General features: G+C 51.4%; 1 protein-coding gene across 1 annotated transcript in view; it reads left to right on the top strand.

The window, feature by feature from the left end:
• LOC148662387 (uncharacterized) overlaps positions 1-15,958 on the top strand; it is a 32,307-nt gene extending 16,349 nt beyond the window's left edge. The window contains 10 exon segments of the mRNA XM_088633004.1: positions 78-285; positions 2,411-4,978; positions 5,820-6,039; positions 8,340-8,530; positions 8,611-8,703; positions 10,215-10,420; positions 10,505-10,694; positions 10,871-10,963; positions 14,849-14,928; positions 14,931-15,958. Coding sequence (XP_088489130.1) covers positions 78-285; positions 2,411-4,978; positions 5,820-6,039; positions 8,340-8,530; positions 8,611-8,703; positions 10,215-10,420; positions 10,505-10,694; positions 10,871-10,963; positions 14,849-14,928; positions 14,931-15,776 — 4,695 coding nt within the window. The 3' untranslated portion in view covers positions 15,777-15,958.
• The last annotated feature ends 2,342 nt before the right edge of the window (positions 15,959-18,300 follow it).

Raw genomic sequence — 18,300 nt, 5'->3', positions numbered from 1 at the left:
CCGCTCGGCTCTGTGACTCTGCAGGCCCCTCCCCCTAGTGGGAGGAGTCTCTCACCTCAGCTCTGTGACTCCGCAAGCCCCTCCCCCGAGTGGGAGGAGTCTCCCCGCCCGGCTCCGAGAGCCCCCAGGCTCCTCCTCCTCCTCCTCCCTCGGCCCGGCCAGAGTCTGTCCCCAGCCTGTTCCGCAGAGAAGCGTCTGCGTGTTTCCCCGGCGAAGACAACCAGCTCTCCGAGCGCGACTCCCTGGCAGCAATGAGCAGCCGCGGCGGGAAAGGGTCCCGAGACCGTAAGTGTTGCTCGCCGCGATGAATACGGGCACCGACGCAGGGGCGGACAGCTCCTCCTGTCTGTGGTGTCACATCGTGATTTGTGCCTTCCCTGTTGTCTCGGGCCTGTGTTGTCATTTGAGGCCCATGTTAGGAAGATCGGGGGAGGGGGCACCTTCTTTCGATCTGCGCCAAAAGCCGCCCGGTTAAGCCCCCCCGATCCGGTCTGGGGCTGAAAAGGCGACTCTGAGTGAGTTCGTTTCGGCATTCCTTCAGGATCAGATCCTCCCCCGGGGGCCTGTCGGCTGTGGCATGCGGGGAATCCGGGCGGGTGTGCGTGCTGATCGCTGTGTCGAAACGGCGAGGGAAGGGTTCCCATGGCAGCAGGACACGCCCCCCTTTCTCGGTTGCCGTGGTTTCACGACCAGACAGGAAAACCCTTCCACCCCTGTTCAAGGCCTGTCTGGGCAGGGCTCTGTTCTTCCTGCTGTCCGGCTCCGTCTGCACTAACCCGATAATCAGCAGGGGGGGGAGTCCGGATTCCCACGTCCCCTGGGCGCTCTCGGAGTCCGATACAGCTATCGTTGAGTTCAAGTTCGTTGTCATTCTACTCACACACAGGTAGACGGTGTGACGAAATGCTATTGAGCCAGCTCTCGGACGATAAGCAGGACAAAAAGACAACAACAGTACAATTGTATAAGAAAAGAAAGAGAGAGACAACAGGCAGTGTGCAGAACAACAACAGGCAGTGTGCAAAAACAACAACAACAGGCAGTGTGCAGAACAACTACAGGCAGTGTGCAAAAACAACAACAACAGGCAGTGTGCAATACAACAACAGGCAGTGTGCAAAACAACAACAGGCAGTGTGCAGAACAACAACAACAGGCAGTGTGCAGAACAACAACAGGCAGTGTGCAAAAACAACAACAACAGGCAGTGTGCAATACAACAACAGGCAGTGTGCAAAACAACAACAGGCAGTGTGCAGAACAACAACAACAGGCAGTGTGCAGAACAACTACAGGCAGTGTGCAAAAACAACAACAGGCAGTGTGCAGAACAACAGCAGGCAGTGTGCAAAACAACAACAGGCAGTGTGCAAAACAACAACAACAGGCAGTGTGCGAAAACAACAACAACAGGCAGTGTGCAGAACAACTACAGGCAGTGTGCAAAAACAACAACAGGCAGTGTGCAGAACAACAGCAGGCAGTGTGCAAAACAACAACAGGCAGTGTGCAAAACAACAACAACAGGCAGTGTGCAAAAACAACAACAACAGGCAGTGTGCAATACAACAACAGGCAGTGTGCAAAACAACAACAGGCAGTGTGCAGAACAACAACAACAGGCAGTGTGCAGAACAACTACAGGCAGTGTGCAAAACAACAACAGGCAGTGTGCAGAACAACAACAACAGGCAGTGTGCAGAACAACAACAGGCAGTGTGCAAAAACAACAACAACAGGCAGTGTGCGAAAACAACAACAACAGGCAGTGTGCAGAACAACAACAACAGGCAGTGTGCAAAAACAACAACAACAGGCAGTGTGCGAAAACAACAACAACAGGCAGTGTGCAGAACAACAACAACAGGCAGTGTGCAGAACAACAACAGGCAGTGTGCAAAAACAACAACAACAGGCAGTGTGCGAAAACAACAACAACAGGCAGTGTGCAGAACAACAACAACAGGCAGTGTGCAAAAACAACAACAACAGGCAGTGTGCGAAAACAACAACAACAGGCAGTGTGCAAAACAACAACAACAAGTAGTGTGCAGAACAACAACAGGCAGTGTGCAGAACAACAACAACAGGCAGTGTGAGGAGGATTTTGCTGGTGTACAGCGATCTGGATGGAGTACTGACACACAGATGACATGATGGATGGATGAATGGATGGATGAATACCCTTATTCATTTATTCCTTTTTTTTAAAATTATTATCATGTGAGCATGCCCAGAGGGGTTGGGGCGCCCAGTTGACCTCGGACCCCCAGAGGTTTTCTTCTCCTCACTGAGGAGTTTTTGTTTCCTCTCCTCCCGTTGTCCTCTGGTCCCTTCTGCTCTGTATTCGCAGCCCGCCTGGTCACTGGCTTGGTTAAGAGGGACAGATTTCTGTGTTTCCTATCCCCAGGTGCAGATATCTCTCCGTCCCCGGACGACCTGAGGCTGGTTCTGCTGGGCCGCAGTGGGTCAGGCAAGAGCTCGGCAGGGAACACCCTCCTGGGCCGGGAGGAGTTCCGGTCGGTGCTCAGCTCCGCTCCAGTGACGCAGCGCTGCCAGGCGGCTCACACCGAGTCCAGAGGGAGGCGCGTGTCGGTGGTCGACACGCCGGACCTCTTCGCCAGCGGCGGGGCCGACCCCGGCGCTCACGCCCGGGCCTGCCTGGCCCTCTCGGACCCGGGCCCCCACGCCTTCCTGCTGGTGCTGCAGCTGGGGCGCTTCACCCAGGGCGAGAGGAAGATCCTGGAGCAGGTGGAGCAGGCGTTCGGACCCGGAGCCAGGCCGCACACGGTGGTCCTGTTCACCCACGGGGACGACCTGGAGGGGGTCGGCCTCGAGGACTTCCTGCGGGGCGCCCAGCCCGAGCTCAGGGCGCTGCTGGAGCATTGTGGGAACAGGTACCACCTCTTCAACAACAGAGACGCCAGCGACCGCCGGCAGGTGACCCTGCTGCTGGACACGGTTGACGGGGTGGTGCAGGAGAACAGAGGGGGTCACTACGCCAGGGGGCACGGAGGCAGAGGCACAGAGGAGCAACAGAAAGACAAGAACAAATCGATCAAGGACCGGGTGCTGGGTTTCAGTAAAGTATCTCCAAGGTCCCGTCACCACCTGACAAGGCGGAAACAGAGTTACGACATATCGCGCAAGATGGAGGTCCAGAGTGGGGACATAGAGGACAGGAGCAAAGTATTCTCACAGAAACAGAGTTATGACGTCTCGCGCAAGATGGAGGTCCAGAGTGGGGGCATAGAGGACAGGAGCAAAGTATTCGCACAGAAACAGAGTTATGATGTCTCGCGCAAGATGGAGGTCCAGAGTGGGGACATAGAGGACAGGAGCAAAGTATTCTCACAGAAACAGAGTTATGGCGTCTCGCGCAAGATGGAGGTCCAGAGTGGGGACATAGAGGACGGGAGCAAAGTATTCGCACAGAAACAGAGTTACGACGTCTCGCGCAAGATGGAGGTCCAGAGTGGGGACATAGAGGACGGGAGCAAAGTATTCTCACAGAAACAGAGTTATGACGTCTCGCGCAAGATGGAGGTCCAGAGTGGGGACATAGAGGATGGGAGCAAAGTATTCGCACAGAAACAGAGTTATGACGTCTCGCGCAAGATGGAGGTCCAGAGTGGGGGCATAGAGGACAGGAGCAAAATATTCTCACATAAACAGAGTTATGACGTCTCGCGCAAGATGGTGGTCCCGAGTGGGGACATAGAGGACAGGAGCAAAGTATTCTCACAGAAACAGAGTTATGACGTCTCGCGCAAGATGGAGGTCCAGAGAGGGGACATAGAGGACAGGAGCAAAATATTCTCACAGAAACAGAGTTATGACGTCTCGCGCAAGATGGTGGTCCCGAGTGGGGACATAGAGGACAGGAGCAAAGTATTCTCACAGAAACAGAGTTATGACGTCTCGCGCAAGATGGTGGTCCCGAGTGGGGACATAGAGGACAGGAGCAAAGTATTCTCACAGAAACAGAGTTATGACGTCTCGCGCAAGATGGAGGTCCAGAGTGGGGGCATAGAGGACAGGAGCAAAATATTCTCACATAAACAGAGTTATGACGTCTCGCGCAAGATGGTGGTCCCGAGTGGGGACATAGAGGACAGGAGCAAAGTATTCTCACAGAAACAGAGTTACGACGTCTCGCGCAAGATGGAGGTCCAGAGTGGGGACATAGAGGACGGGAGCAAAGTATTCCCACAGAAACAGAGTTATGACGTCTCGCGCAAGATGGAGGTCCAGAGTGGGGACATAGAGGACGGGAGCAAAGTATTCGCACAGAAACAGAGTTATGACGTCTCGAACAAGATGGAGGTCCAGAGTGGGGACATAGAGGACGGGAGCAAAGTATTCTCACAGAAACAGAGTTATGACGTCTCGAACAAGATGGAGGTCCAGAGTGGGGACATAGAGGACTGGAGCAAAGTATTCTCACAGAAACAGAGTTATGACGTCTCGCGCAAGATCGAGGTCCAGAGTGGGGACATAGAGGACGGGAGCAAAGTATTCTCACAGAAACAGAGTTACGACGTCTCGCGCAAGATCGAGGTCCAGAGTGGGGACATAGAGGACAGGAGCAAAGTATTCTCACAAAAACAGAGTTATGACGTCTCGAACAAGATGGAGGTCCAGAGTGGGGACATAGAGGACGGGAGCAAAGTATTCTCACAGAAACAGAGTTATGACGTCTCGCGCAAGATTGAGGTCCAGAGAGGGGACATAGAGGACGGGAGCAAAGTATTCTCACAGAAACAGAGTTATGACGTCTCGCGCAAGATGGAGGTCCAGAGTGTGGACATAGAGGACTGGAGCAAAGTATTCTCACAGAAACAGAGTTATGACGTCTCACGCAAGATGGAGGTCCAGAGTGGGGACATAGAGGACAGGAGCAAAGTATTCTCACAGAAACAGAGTTATGGCGTCTCGCGCAAGATGGTGGTCCCGAGTGTGGACAACAGCAAGTCCGGTGAAGTCCCCACGTGTTTGGAGCACAGCGCACACCACGTCGAGACCAGCCCAGGGCCAGCACGCTGAGGGCACAGGGCGCTGTCGTGTGCGTCAGTCTGACACCGGGGGGCGTTGATGGAGGGCTGGTGTGGAACTTTCAGCTGTCAAGAGGAGGAAGAGCACCTCTCTGAAGCAAAAGTTAATCATTTATAAAATGCCTCCCCAGGTCATTCGAGGTAATAACCACATGGCACATCTCGTGTGAATGGGCAGGAGGTCCACGGGGGGTGACGGGTCTTGACGTGCAGCTTGTTCCACACCCCCACCCCCCATTGCGTACAGTCGGGCCTCCTGTGATGTGTTTCTGTACGCTGCCCTGTCGTTTCAGCCTGTATCTGTTGGTCTTGGTTGCACTGTGAGAGCAGATAGTAAAACAACAGCTCCTGAATCCGAGTCGGTATCCCTGTCCTCACTGTTCATTCGGGGAAAATCCCACCATTCCGACGCGGTCGTCAGCGATGACTGTGAACAGCGGCGCCCGGTTCAGGTGTCATTCTTCGTCTACGGCCGGCTCCTTCGCACCCGAAGCCGTGTTTCCCCTCGGACTCGCCCAGTCACATTCCAGACCGGAGGAGGCGGAACGACGTGGGCTCTGCGCCAGTTTCCTCCAGGGCTCGGATGCCAGGCGTGCTTGGAGAAGACCTGGGGGGGCGAGGATGACTCTGCGCGGGAGTCATTTGAACTCTCCCTACAGTCACAGGTCCTGCAGTGCCACCTAGTGTTCCGAACACAAACTGCGGTTCAGAAAATCCCTTCTCCCCTTTCCACTGACACTTCCTGCACAGACGTGTTTCTTCCAGAGACTCCCGTACTCTTCCTGGTGCACCCCCAAACACTCCCGGTCCTACCCACTGAGAGACAGAGCCTGGGAACCAGCGGCGGCACTGGGGTGTCTGTACCGCTGCTCAGTGAAGACAGACGTCCCCAGTCATCCCGTCACGCCGGCTGTGGACAGAACCGGGGGTGGTCTCTGGGGTCGGGCTCTCAAGAAACCCGTGTTCCTCACGACACCTTCGTCAGGTCAGTTCTGACGCAGCCAGCCCAGTGAGATCTACATCACGGCCTCCCATTATCTGTGAAGGGAAGTCATCTTCGAGAGCCTGATCCGTCCACAGTGCTGTGCCAGCAGCACCCAGATTAACCCTTTATTTCACCCACACCTTCATGTCCACATGTACAGCACCTGGGTTTGAACCTGTGACGTCCAGAGTCCTGACTCCTGCTCTTTAAAACCACAGACACTGACTGACTAAAACCCTATCGGCGCGGCTTCTGCGTTTGAATGACTGTAGGGAAACCGCTAAGAAGAAGAAATGAACAGTCTGATAAAATCATATAACCATCACCATCACGCGCAGGTGGTTAGATATCGTCACAGGCGTCCGTCAGCGTTTGAACACACCGCTCAGAAGAGTCTGACCAGTTTCTTTTCTGCCACTTCATGAACATGTCGGCACTCAACGGTGTGGAAACTCATTCGCCTGAACCTTAAAACATCACCTTCACACAACCGGACCCCCGGCGGTACTGAAGTGACATTTGGTAAAGGATCTGTTTTTATAACTATCCTGTTCATTACTGCTGGAAAAATACTAAAAAAGTAAGTGGTCTAAGACTGCTCCCTCTATGATCGCTTTTAAACTGTAATTCCTTTTTTATTTAAATTCTATTCCAAATGTACAGAATCAAAAGGCGAGAGACACACTGGAAACATGTCAAAAGTTTCATTTTCAGCTTTTACAATTGTGAATTCCTCTGGCTGCGAAGGGCCTGTTTTTGTACCCGTTTTGATGTTTAAATAAAAACAATTTAAAAAAACAGGAATTTGGAAACACACCCCTTACCTGTGTCTTTCGTCTTGCAAAGCCTGCTGACTTTGGATCAGGCTGACGGCTTTCTTGATCGGACAAACGTTACGTTACTGCTCACACACACACACACACACACACACACCCTGGACAGGACACACACACGCCCTGGACAGGAGACCAGTCCATCACAGGACACACACCCTGGACTACACACACACACTCACACACCCTGGACAGGACACACACACACCCTGGACTGGACACCAGTCCATCACAGGACACACACACACACTCACACACACACACCCTGGACAGGACACCAGTCCATCACAGGACACACACACACACTCACACACACACACCCTGGACAGGACACCAGTCCATCACAGGACACACACACACACTCACACACACACACCCTGGACAGGACACCAGTACATCACAGGACACACACACACTCACAAACCCTTGACAGGACACCAGTCCATCACAGGACACACACACACACACTCACACTCACACACACCCTGGACAGGACACCAGCCCCTCACAGGACACACACACACAGACACACACCCTGGACAGGACACCAGTCCATCACAGGACACACACACACTCACACACCCTGGACAGGACACCAGTCCATCACAGGACACACACACACAGACACACACCCTGGACAGGACACCAGTCCATCACAGGACACACACACACACACAGACACATCGGGACCAGTGTTTCACCTTTATTCCTTTATGTTACAGTCATGCAAAGTTGATGATTCCCTGTGATAGTTTGTCAGATAACTATAAGAACTGGGCCTGTATCCAGCTGATATCAGATATAATATTACACCTTCTGAAATTATAGCACTCGATTTACAAGCAATCAAATAGGGAACCAAAAGAAAGTTCAGAATGCAGACAAGAATGTTCATATTCTGTAAATCATTCAAAATCCTTCACTACTTTTATTACACAGCCTTACATTTAGAACTGACTTTTTTATTGTATTTTATGATCTTAAAGTCCTGTATGTCTCTGTTGCACCTGCTTTGGTTTGGTTTTTACCAGCTTCATGGTGGTAAAGGTGAGTTATTTACTGTTCCTCTATAGGCCTTTAGATCATGTATAACAGCTGCGCTTGTATGTTTCTACATTATATTACAGCGTACGTGACCACTGACCTTTTGGTCTGCCTTAACTTGATTAATGGTTCTGAGGAGCTTCTCATGAGAGAACTGGTCTTCTCAATACACTGCCGACATGATGTCGATCTTCTCCAGCAGGCTGGTCACCTGAGAGTAATCTCCTTCAACTGTGTTGTCGAAGAGGTGAAACCCGCCCCCACACTGCCTGACCAGCTCCCTCAGATCAGGGTCAGAGTTCAGGAGAAACTGCTGAATGGTCTGATTTCTCAGCTCGTCCCCGTGGGTGAACAGGACCATGATGAGTGATCCTGAGCCAAGTTCCTTCTGTATCTTACTGACCATCTCCTTCTCTCCATCAGACAATTGGCCCAGCTGGAGCACCAGGAGGAAGACGTGAGCTCCTGGGGCAGACGGATCCAGACAGCGCTGGATCTGAGCCCCGGGGTCAGGACAGGCTTGGTCGAAGAAGTCTGGAGTGTCGATCACAGCCACTCGTCTCCCGTGGATCTGCGTCTCTGCTCTCTGACACTCAGTGCTCACAGCCCGGGAGGTGAGGGAGGTTTTAAACTCCTTTCTTCCCAGGATGGTGTTTCCTGCTGAGCTCTTCCCTGAGCCTCTCCTGCCCAGCAGCACCAGCGTCAGAGCTGCAGTTTGCCCCTGGGCTGGACCTGCTGTGGGACAAGGACATGACAGTTCACTGTGCTGCAGGACTTCCACAGGAAGGTACAGGCAAGGACTTCCAATGGAAGAGACAACTCCAGCAGTGACGAATCTTACAGTCACACCTGCACCTCTCCAGAGACACGCTGGCTCATGCATTTGTCATCTGAGTCTTCTCTACGTGTCCTGTTGTGCCATCTAGTGCTCACAACACATACACAACACAACACTCAACATTACCTTCCTGTTTCCTTAAGAGACGTGTTTCTCTCAGAAAATACTGCACTAGTCCAAATGTCTATAATCCATATCATTTCAGGAAGTCACACTACCTCCAGTCTTACAAACCGAGAGGCATTAAAAAGACAAGTGACCCTAGAGTTAGGGTTAGGGAGTCAGTAGTCAGCACTGCTGCCTGGCAGCACTGGGGCCCTGGGTTCAATTCCTGGGGTGCTGTCTGTGTGGAGTCTGCATGTTCTCCTCGTGTTTGTGAGGGTTTCCTCCCACAGTCCACAGACATGTTGTGGGTTAATGGGCTTCTGGGAACACCAGCCCTGGTGTGAGTGTGTCTGTGTGTCCTGTGATGGACTGGTGTCCTGTCCAGGGTGTGTGACTGTGTGTGTGTCCTGTGATGGACTGGTGTTCTGTCCAGGGTGTGTGTGTGTGAGTGTGTGTGTGTCCTGTGATGGACTGGTGTCCTGTCCAGGGTGTCTGTGTGAGTGTGTGTGTGTCCTGTGATGGACTGGTGTCCTGTCCAGGGTGTGTGAGTGTGTGTGTCCTGTGATGGGCTGGTGTCCTGTCCAGGGTGTGTGTGTGAGTGTGTGTGTGTCCTGTCCAGGGTGTGTGTGTGTGTCCTGTGATGGACTGGTGTCCTGTCCAGGGTGTGTGAGTGTGTGTGTCCTGTGATGGACTGGTGTCCTGTCCAGGGTGTGTGAGTGTGTGTGTGTGTCCTGTGATGGACTGATGTCCTGTCCAGGGTGTGTGAGTGTGTGTGTGTGTCTGACCTGTGATGGACTGGTGTCCTGTCCAGGATGAACCCCGTCTTGTGTCCATTGCTTGCTGGGATAGGTTCCAGCTGCCCTGTGACCCTGAACTGGGAGAAATGGGTGAATGGACTGGTGGATCAGAGAGCAGAAGTGTGTTAAGGAAGCCTGCGAGTCCGTCCCTCTCCCACATACAGATCCCTAGAGCTCTGCGCAGCTCAGAGCTGCTGAGCCAATGTGCTGTGGTGTGCGCAATGTCAGATTTACCCAGTTTATGGACATCGGTGAACACCAGTGACATCCTTCTCTCCGTCACTGGGACAGAGGAAGAGGAGGAGTGAAAACAATGCTGTGTAGCAGCAGACGGGTGGAGAGGCAGATGCGTGTTCCCTGACACACCTGTGTCTCGCTGAATGTTTAGGAGCCGTGAGCAGGTGGCTTGGGAAAACCAGTTGACCAGAGAGCCACTGGTGAATTACAGGCAAGACAGAAACAGCTGAGTGTGCTCAGAGCGGCGCTTGTTGAAGACGCGTTCTGAAACATGCTGACTTACCTCCGGAGCTGGAGTCTGATGTCTTCTGCCTGTTCCAGCGCTGCAGCTCCTCCGCCTGCTTCCTGATGTCTTCCTGCGTCATTCCCAGCTCCATTACCTCTGCCTGGGACTCACTCTCCCCCCTGTCAAGGGCTGTCAGGGGGTACAACTCTCCTCTGTTCTGCTCCACCAGCCTGTTGATCTTCTGCAGCAGCTGAGGCACCTGTGGGTGACCTGCGCTGGCTCTCTTGTTGTTGAAGACCTGGTACCTGTCCCCACACTCCCTGATCAGCTCTCGGAGGTCCTTCTGGGAATTCTTCAGGAACTCCTCTTCTGTCTCCCCTTCCAGCTCATCGCCATGGGTGAACAGGATCACGATGTGCCGTGTGACTCCCGGGCTGAACTTCTGCTGTATCTGTGTCAGGATCTTCTTCTCTCCCTGGGAGAATTGGCCCAGCTGGAGCACCAGAAGGAAGACATGAGCTCCTGGGGCAGACAGATCCCGACAGCGCTGGATCTGAGCCCCGGGGTCAGGACAGGCTTGGTCGAAGAAGTCTGAAGTGTCGATCACAGCCACTCGTCTCCCGTGGATCTGCGTCTCTGCTCTCTGACACTCAGTGGTCACAGCCCGGGAGGAGAGGGAGGTTTTAAACTCCTTTCTTCCCAGGATGGTGTTTCCTGCTGAGCTCTTCCCTGAGCCTCTCCTGCCCAGCAGCACCAGCGTCAGAGCTGCAGTTTGCCCCTGGGCTGGACCTGCTGTGGGACAAGGACATGACAGTTCACTGTGCTGCAGGACTTCCACAGGAAGGTACAGACAAGGACTTCCAATGGAAGAGACAACTCCAGCAGTGACGAATCTTACAGTCACACCTGCACCTCTCCAGAGACACGCTGGCTCATGTATTTGTCATCTGAGTCTTCTCCACATGTCCTGTTGTGACATCCGGTGCTCACAACACATACACAACACAACACTCAACATTACCTTCCTGTTTCCTAAAGAGACGTGTTTCTCTCACAAAACACTGCACGAGACCAAATGTTCTGTAATCCAAATCATTTCAGGAAGTCACACTACCTCCAGTCTTACAAACCGAGAGGCATTATAAAGACAAGTGACCCTAGAGTTAGGGTTAGGGAGTCAGTAGTCAGCACTGCTGCCTGGCAGCACTGGGGCCCTGGGTTTAATTCCTGGGGTGCTGTCTGTGAGGAGTCTGCATGTTCTCCCTGTGTTTGTGAGGGTTTCCTCCCACAGTCCACAGACATGCGGTGGGTTAATGGGCTTCTGGGAACACCAGCCCTGGTGTGAGTGTGTCTGTGTGTCCTGTGATGGACTGGTGTCCTGTCCAGGGTGTGTGACTGTGTGTGTGTCCTGTGATGGACTGGTGTCCTGTCTAGGGTGTGTGTGTGTGAGTGTGTGTGTGTCCTGTGATGGACTGGTGTCCTGTCCAGGGTGTGTGTGTGATTGTGTGTGTGTCCTTTGATGGACTGGTGTCCTGTCCAGCGTGTATGTTTCTTTGTGTGTCCTGTGATGGACTGGTGTCCTGTCCAGGGTGTGTGTGTGAGTGTGTGTGTGTCCTGTGATGGACTGGTGTCCTGTCCAGGGTGTGTGAGTGTGTCCTGTCCAGGGTGTGTGTGAGTGTGTGTGTGTCCTGTGATGGACTGGTGTCCTGTCCAGGGTGTGTGACTGTGTGTCTGACCTGTGATGGACTGGTGTCCTGCCCAGGGTGTGTGAGTGTGTGTGTGTCTTGTGATGGACTGGTGTCCTGTCCAGGGTGTGTGAGTGTGTGTGTGTGTCCTGTGATGGAGTGCTGTCCTGTCCAGGGTGTGTGTGAGTTTGAGTGTGTCCTGTGATGGACTGGTGTCCTGTCCAGGGTGTCTGAATGCGTGTGTGTGTGTGTGTGTGTGTGTGTGTGTGTGTGTGTGTGTGTGTCCTGTGATGGATTGGTGTCCTGTCCAGGGTGTGTGTGTGTTATTGGGTGTGTGTGTGTCCTGTGATGGACTGGTGTCCTGTCCAGGGTGTCTGAGTGTGTGTGTTCCCTGTGATGGACTGGTGTCCTGTCCAGGGTGTGTGAGTGTGTGTGTGTGTGTCCTGTGATGGACTGGTGTCCTGTCCAGGGTGTGTGTGTGTCCTGTGATGGACTGGCGTTCTGTCCAGGGTGTGTGAGTGTGTGTCCTGTGATGGACTGGTGTTCTGTCCAGGGTGTGTGTGTGTGTGTGTCCTCTGATGGACTGGTGTCCTGTCCAGGGTGTGTGTGAGTGTGTGTCCTGTGATGGACTGGTGTCCTGTCCAGGGTGTGTGTGTGTGTGTGTCCTGTGATGGACTGATGTCCTGTCCAGGGTGTTTGAGGGTGTGTGTGTCTGACCTGTGATGGACTGGTGTCCTGTCCAGGATGAACCCCGTCTTGTGTCCATTGCTTGCTGGGATAGGTTCCAGCTGCCCTGCGACCCTGAACTGGGAGAAATGGGTGAATGGACTGGTGGATCAGAGAGCAGAAGTGTGTCAAGGAAGCCTGCGAGTCCGTCCCTCTCCCACATACAGATCCCTAGAGCTCTGCGCAGCTCAGAGCTGCTGAGCTAATGTGCTGTGCTTCTCCTGCCCAGCAGCACCTCCAGATGTCCCACTGACTGATCCAGTTATGAGAAGAAAGAGTGAACAGACTGCATCATCGAAACACATTCAGAATACAGGCATTGTACATTTTTGTAGACTTGTACCGAATTCAGAACATCAAAATGATGTCTTTTTACAAATTGCGAATACAGAGTGTCTATTAGTCTCTTACATACAGGGGAAGGTCAAGAGCTGTATTTGTCCCCAGATTGTGGCCGAGGGCACCTTATTTCGGGAAGTGTGTAGCTGTCTGGAAGTGCAGTGTCCAATAACACACTGTGGATTCATCTCAGTCCGTATTTGTTCTCTGTGTGGAGAAGGATTGCAACTTTACCCCTTTGCAAAACTGAACAGGTATGTGTGTTAGCATGCTCGCGAGTGGAGAGTTTCTAAGGAGAAGAGTAATTAGTCATTAATTCAGGAATATCACTGATTGCACTGCTGTCTCAAGTCGTTATCACAGTTCAGCTTCACTTATCGCTAATTCTCCATTGTGGCAGTGGGAAGGGATTCCCCTGCGCACCACTAGGGGGCCCTCTAACTGTCCCTTCACTAGCTAATTCATCGTGAGAAGCCCTATATTACATTGGAACTCGAACGCCCTGGGTTCGCCTCAGAGCCAGGGTACCAGCTGAAAGGGTGCAGAAGCCTTTTCCTACTCTAGAGAAATCTCTACACTCCCGTGTACTCTTGCCATTTATTGTTTCTTCCGGGCTGAAGGAACACAACTCGGGGTGACTATGCACCGGCTCTGTGCCTCGACCGGAGGTATCGATCCCCCGCCGGTGAAAAGGCAGCCAGATGTCCCAACAGTTACAGCGTGTTTCATTAACATGGACTCCGAACTGTCGCACTGTGGCTGCAATTCTTGCCTCACCCTGCTGCTTAACGTCAGAACGTTTCATCTCTTATCTCTGTTCATGTTGGTGCAATGGACCAAGCCTATTGCATGACCACATGTCCCCTTATTCTAACAGACATGCTTGCTGTCTTTCTCAGAGAGCAGAAAAGCAAAGAGACAAATCAGATTATTAATTGGTAGGTGTGGCAGTTTGCTGAGTATAATAACATCAACGATATGAAACATTTGTCATTTTGAGAAGAGGTATAATCGTCTAAAAAACCACTCTGCTCTGAAACAGTGTCTGTCAGTGTGCATCTATGCGCTGTGTGTCATCTCTCTCCGTGTTAGACTCACCGAGAGCCATGGTGCGTTCCTGTGAGGTTGAGGTTGAGGCAGGAGGCTCTTCGACTCTCTCTGGCAGCAGCAGTAAGAAGTAAAGTGCTCCTGCTAGCAGACTTAAGGAGCTCTCTGCAGCTGTGGGCGGATCATCAGGAAGACACACCCAGAAGCGCCTCATAAAAGATCTGTCATCCGCGCAGGAGTAGCTCCTCAGGCAGGTGAGTGGCTTTTTGATCGCAGTTAGTTTGATTACAGATCCTTAAGACTCCGTAGTCGGCTGTAGAGCCTGCTGGCTTGGAGAAGAAGGATTTTAATTCTTTAACATTAATCATTAATTAGCCTCGTACTTGTGTGCAAAATGCCTATTAAACAGAAAAGAAAAGAACAGTAAAATACTGGCACTACTTGTTCTATTTTTGATGACCAGATTGAACCAAGGATTCATTTGTCCACATTGGTCATCTGTCCTGTTTATCTTTACAGGGTGTGCAAAATGAACCATAGAACCACAGAAGATAAATACATGTTATAGGAATAAATGTCTAATCTAATCAATCAATCCTGTCTAATCTAATCCAAATATAAACTTTATTTTCCCTTTCTTTTGGACCAAAGCTGGAATTCATCACAACTTAACACCAATAAAGAGGTCAGGACAATTGCTATTTCAGGAAATCAGACAATTCTTTTACACTTTTCACAAGCGAACCTGTAACTGAGTGATCTTCTCAGTCTATGCCTGGTCCTATTCCTGCCTCCTCCTGTGCCACACATTCCCTAATGCTGTTGACGTCCTCTAGAGCCTGAAAGGGAACGTAGCTTCATCTGATTTATGCCAGTGATTCTCTACTTCCTGTAGAAAACCTGAAATTGACTCAGGAGTGCCATTTCAAAAGCAATTCTTTCCTTTTCAGACCAGCTGCAGGAGAGGCGGATCGTCCTCATTGGGAAAACAGGAGTGGGGAAGAGCGCCGTCCGAAAAACACCATTCTGGGCAGGAAGGGGTTTAAATCTGCCCTCAAGGCCAAATCGGTGACAAAGTGCTGTATGAAACAGTCCACAGAGATCGACGGGAGACGTGTCGCTGTGATCGACACTCCAGGCCTCTTTGACACTGACGTCCCCGATGAAGATATAATTCCTGAGATCGTGAGGTGTGTCCAGGTCTCCTGCCCGGGACCCCACGCCTTCCTGCTGGTCATCCAGCTGGGCCGCTTCACCGAGGAGGAGAAGAACGCTGTGGAGGCCCTGCAGGAGCTCTTTGGAGAAAGGGCCAATTATTACACCATCGTCCTCTTCACCAGGGGGGACGAGCTGAAGGGTGAAACCATTGATGACTACATGGAGAATTCCCATCCAGACCTCCAGGAGGTGATCCGGAAGTGTGGCAGCAGGTACCACGTCTTCAACAACAAAGACATGAAGAATCGCACCCAGGTGAAGGAGCTGCTGACCATGATCGACCGCATGGTGGCGGCCAACGGGGGCGACTACTACACCCAGGAGATGTACGAGGAGGCCGAGAGGAAGATCGGGGAGAAGGAGGAGGAACTGAAGAGGAAACTCACCCTGGAACACAGGCAAGAGCTGCAGATCCTGGAGACACAACAGAAGCAGGAGCTGATGAGCATGAAGCAGAAGGCCATGAGGGCTGAGCTGGAGAGAATCCACCAGGAGAGAACAGAGGAGCTCAAGAAGAAACACCAGGAAGACCTGAAGAAGATCAGGGAGGAGGCTGAAAACGCACAGTACAACTTCAGCTTCACCGAAGCCCTGAAAATTAGCTGGGAGAAGCTTAAAGATCTGTTCAGAAAAAAACATTAATAGTTCAAGATGTAACGATTTGAGAGCACCTACAGCAAATGTTTAATAAGGCCAATTCTACTTTCATGATTTTAAGATGATCAATAAGTTTAAACTGTCCTTCCTGTCCTATTTTCTATTGGTTTTATGGTTTAGTAATACTCTCTGCATCATTGTAAATCCAAAATTAATGGTTTACTGGCTTTCTCTAGTGACTTAATTAGTGTGACTCTCACTGTAGAAAAAGGGAAACACTACTGTATTGAGTCTGAGCTCCATTCAGAACCGTATTCTGTACTGTGCTCCTGTTTGCATACAATAAAGATCTGCTTTCGATTTCTACAACCCTTAACCACTGTAATAAAGATCACACTTGAGGCACAGTGATAAGAAGGAAAATTCAAATCTCGCCTGACGTTCTCACTCATGGAAAGAGGAAAGGCAGTTCCTGGAACAGGGTTGTCCAGCAGATGGACAAGATGGAGCAGTGGCCACCAGTTCAGGTCGTTATACTGCCAAACCAGTCACAGGCGTGTGCTCAGCGCTGGCCTTCTTGGACTAAATGGACAGGTTTCGTAAGAGATCTTAGACTGAGATAATGGATAATCCAGGTGGCCTTGATAGACAGAAGCTACAGCACAATGAAAGAAGTTACCAAAACATTTCTGTAAATCATTAAACATCAGTGCTGCTGACGTGAGAGAGTACAGTACAGTGCACTTGATGAACTCCGGAGATATTAATTTAAATAAACAACATCTCTGCAGTTCATTAAGAAAATGGATTTATTGGTCTGGGTTAATAGTGTACAGTATCTGTCAGCACCTCCAGGTGCAGACGCAGTCTGACAGGACCAGTGACACCAGTGAAAGTGAAAGAGAAGGAGCAGCTGTGAACTCTGACCCAGTCCCCCTCCCCCGTCTCCACCAATCACACACCACCATCGCTCTGACATCACATGTTGTCAGGCAGGAGCTGCACTAAGAGGTTATCATATCAGTAGGTCCAGCTTGAGGGATCTGCTCCGAATGCCATCAAGAACCTATGTTTCTAAGAATGAAGCAGCAGCTCCAGGCTTCAGGGCTGCAAAGGCTCGTTTGGCAGTGATGCTGGGTGGCAATGCTAGAGGAGTCTTGAGGCTTGTGCTGGTGCACAAGAGGAAGTCCATGATGCAGCACCACGAGAGCTTTCCTCTTCTGTCTTCTCTCTTGAGGGAATACGGTCTTATTTGGCACCCTATCAACAGCTTCTTTATGAAAAATGCCAAAAACTCGCCCCTGTTTCCTGATCATCCAGCCCACCCCTGACTGGAGCCAGTATCTGAGCTGGTTGTTCTGTGTGTCTGGGGACCTCGGGTTTCCTGGGTAAAACAGACCTCGACTACAGAGGCGTCTTTCCTGCTTGGGGTGCGGTTTTAGAATCAGGAGATAGGAGATCGGCTCCTGTTGATTTTGTGCCATCCGGGTGCAGAGAGAGAGATCTGACTGCAGGGTGTGTCACATTTATCAGAAGGCAGCTCATCTCTTCTCTGGCCTCTGCAGGCACTATTGAACAGTTTCAAACCTAGAAGAAGTCTGGGGGTTTCTGGGTGACCAGAACGTTAGGCCCCTGAAACGCCTTGTTTGTCAACACTGTACACAGAGTAACTTGTGTGTGGTATCGTTTCTTGTGTGCAGTCTAGTTTGTCTCTTGTCAATGTAATAAGGATGAATTATGGCATTGATTTATTTATGAACAGATGTCACAAGACATGACTTCTTATTCAGCAACAGTATGAGAGAATACATTGCAAGCACTTTATCTGACCTTCTGATGCTAACGATATAACCGCAGAAAGTCTAGCCACATTTCATACTTTCTGTTTGTAGACTTCCTGTTCCCCAAACAAAAGGCGAATTTTCATTTCTGAGAAATCAAGTGGTCAGGTACAAGGAAGCATCTGTAGAGAGAAACAGCTCCTAATATGGACATTTAGAACGAGCTCTGCTACCACCAGCCTGCTGTATGAAACCCGTGACCTTTGACCTGATCAGAGGCTGCTCTCGCGTCTCTATGAGTGTTTCCTCTCCACACGCGTGAAGCCAGGACTCTGCTGGACCACACCGAACCGGAGCGAGGAGGAATAGATCAGAATAGAACAGAAGACAGGAAAAGCTCAGAAAGATCACAGCAAAAGGAGGTGACCCAGCCCATCCAGGTCCCATCTTGTATATTTAGTAGTTAAATTAATGCAAAGATCAGATCCAGCTGTGTCTGAAGAGAAGCCAGGGTATCGGCTTCAACCACAGGGCTGGGCAGCCTGTTCCCCACCCCCACCCCCCTCTGTGTACAGTAGAGCCCCCGTCCTGACTGGAGGAGCTCACCCAGCTGTGTCTGGAGAGAAGCCAGGGTATCGGCTTCAACCACAGGGCTGGGCAGCCTGTTCCCCACCCCCACCCCCCTCTGTGTACAGTAGAGCCCCCTGTCCTGACTGGAGGAGCTCACCCAGCTGTGTCTGGAGAGAAGCCAGGGTATCGGGTTCAACCACAGGGCTGGGCAGCTTGTT

The sequence above is a fragment of the Lepisosteus platostomus genome, chromosome 5, assembly GCF_059453375.1.
Source record: "Lepisosteus platostomus isolate fLepPlt1 chromosome 5, fLepPlt1.hap1, whole genome shotgun sequence".
Classification (NCBI taxonomy): Eukaryota; Metazoa; Chordata; class Actinopteri; order Semionotiformes; family Lepisosteidae; genus Lepisosteus; species Lepisosteus platostomus.
This window is presented reverse-complemented; position numbering and strand designations above follow the sequence as displayed.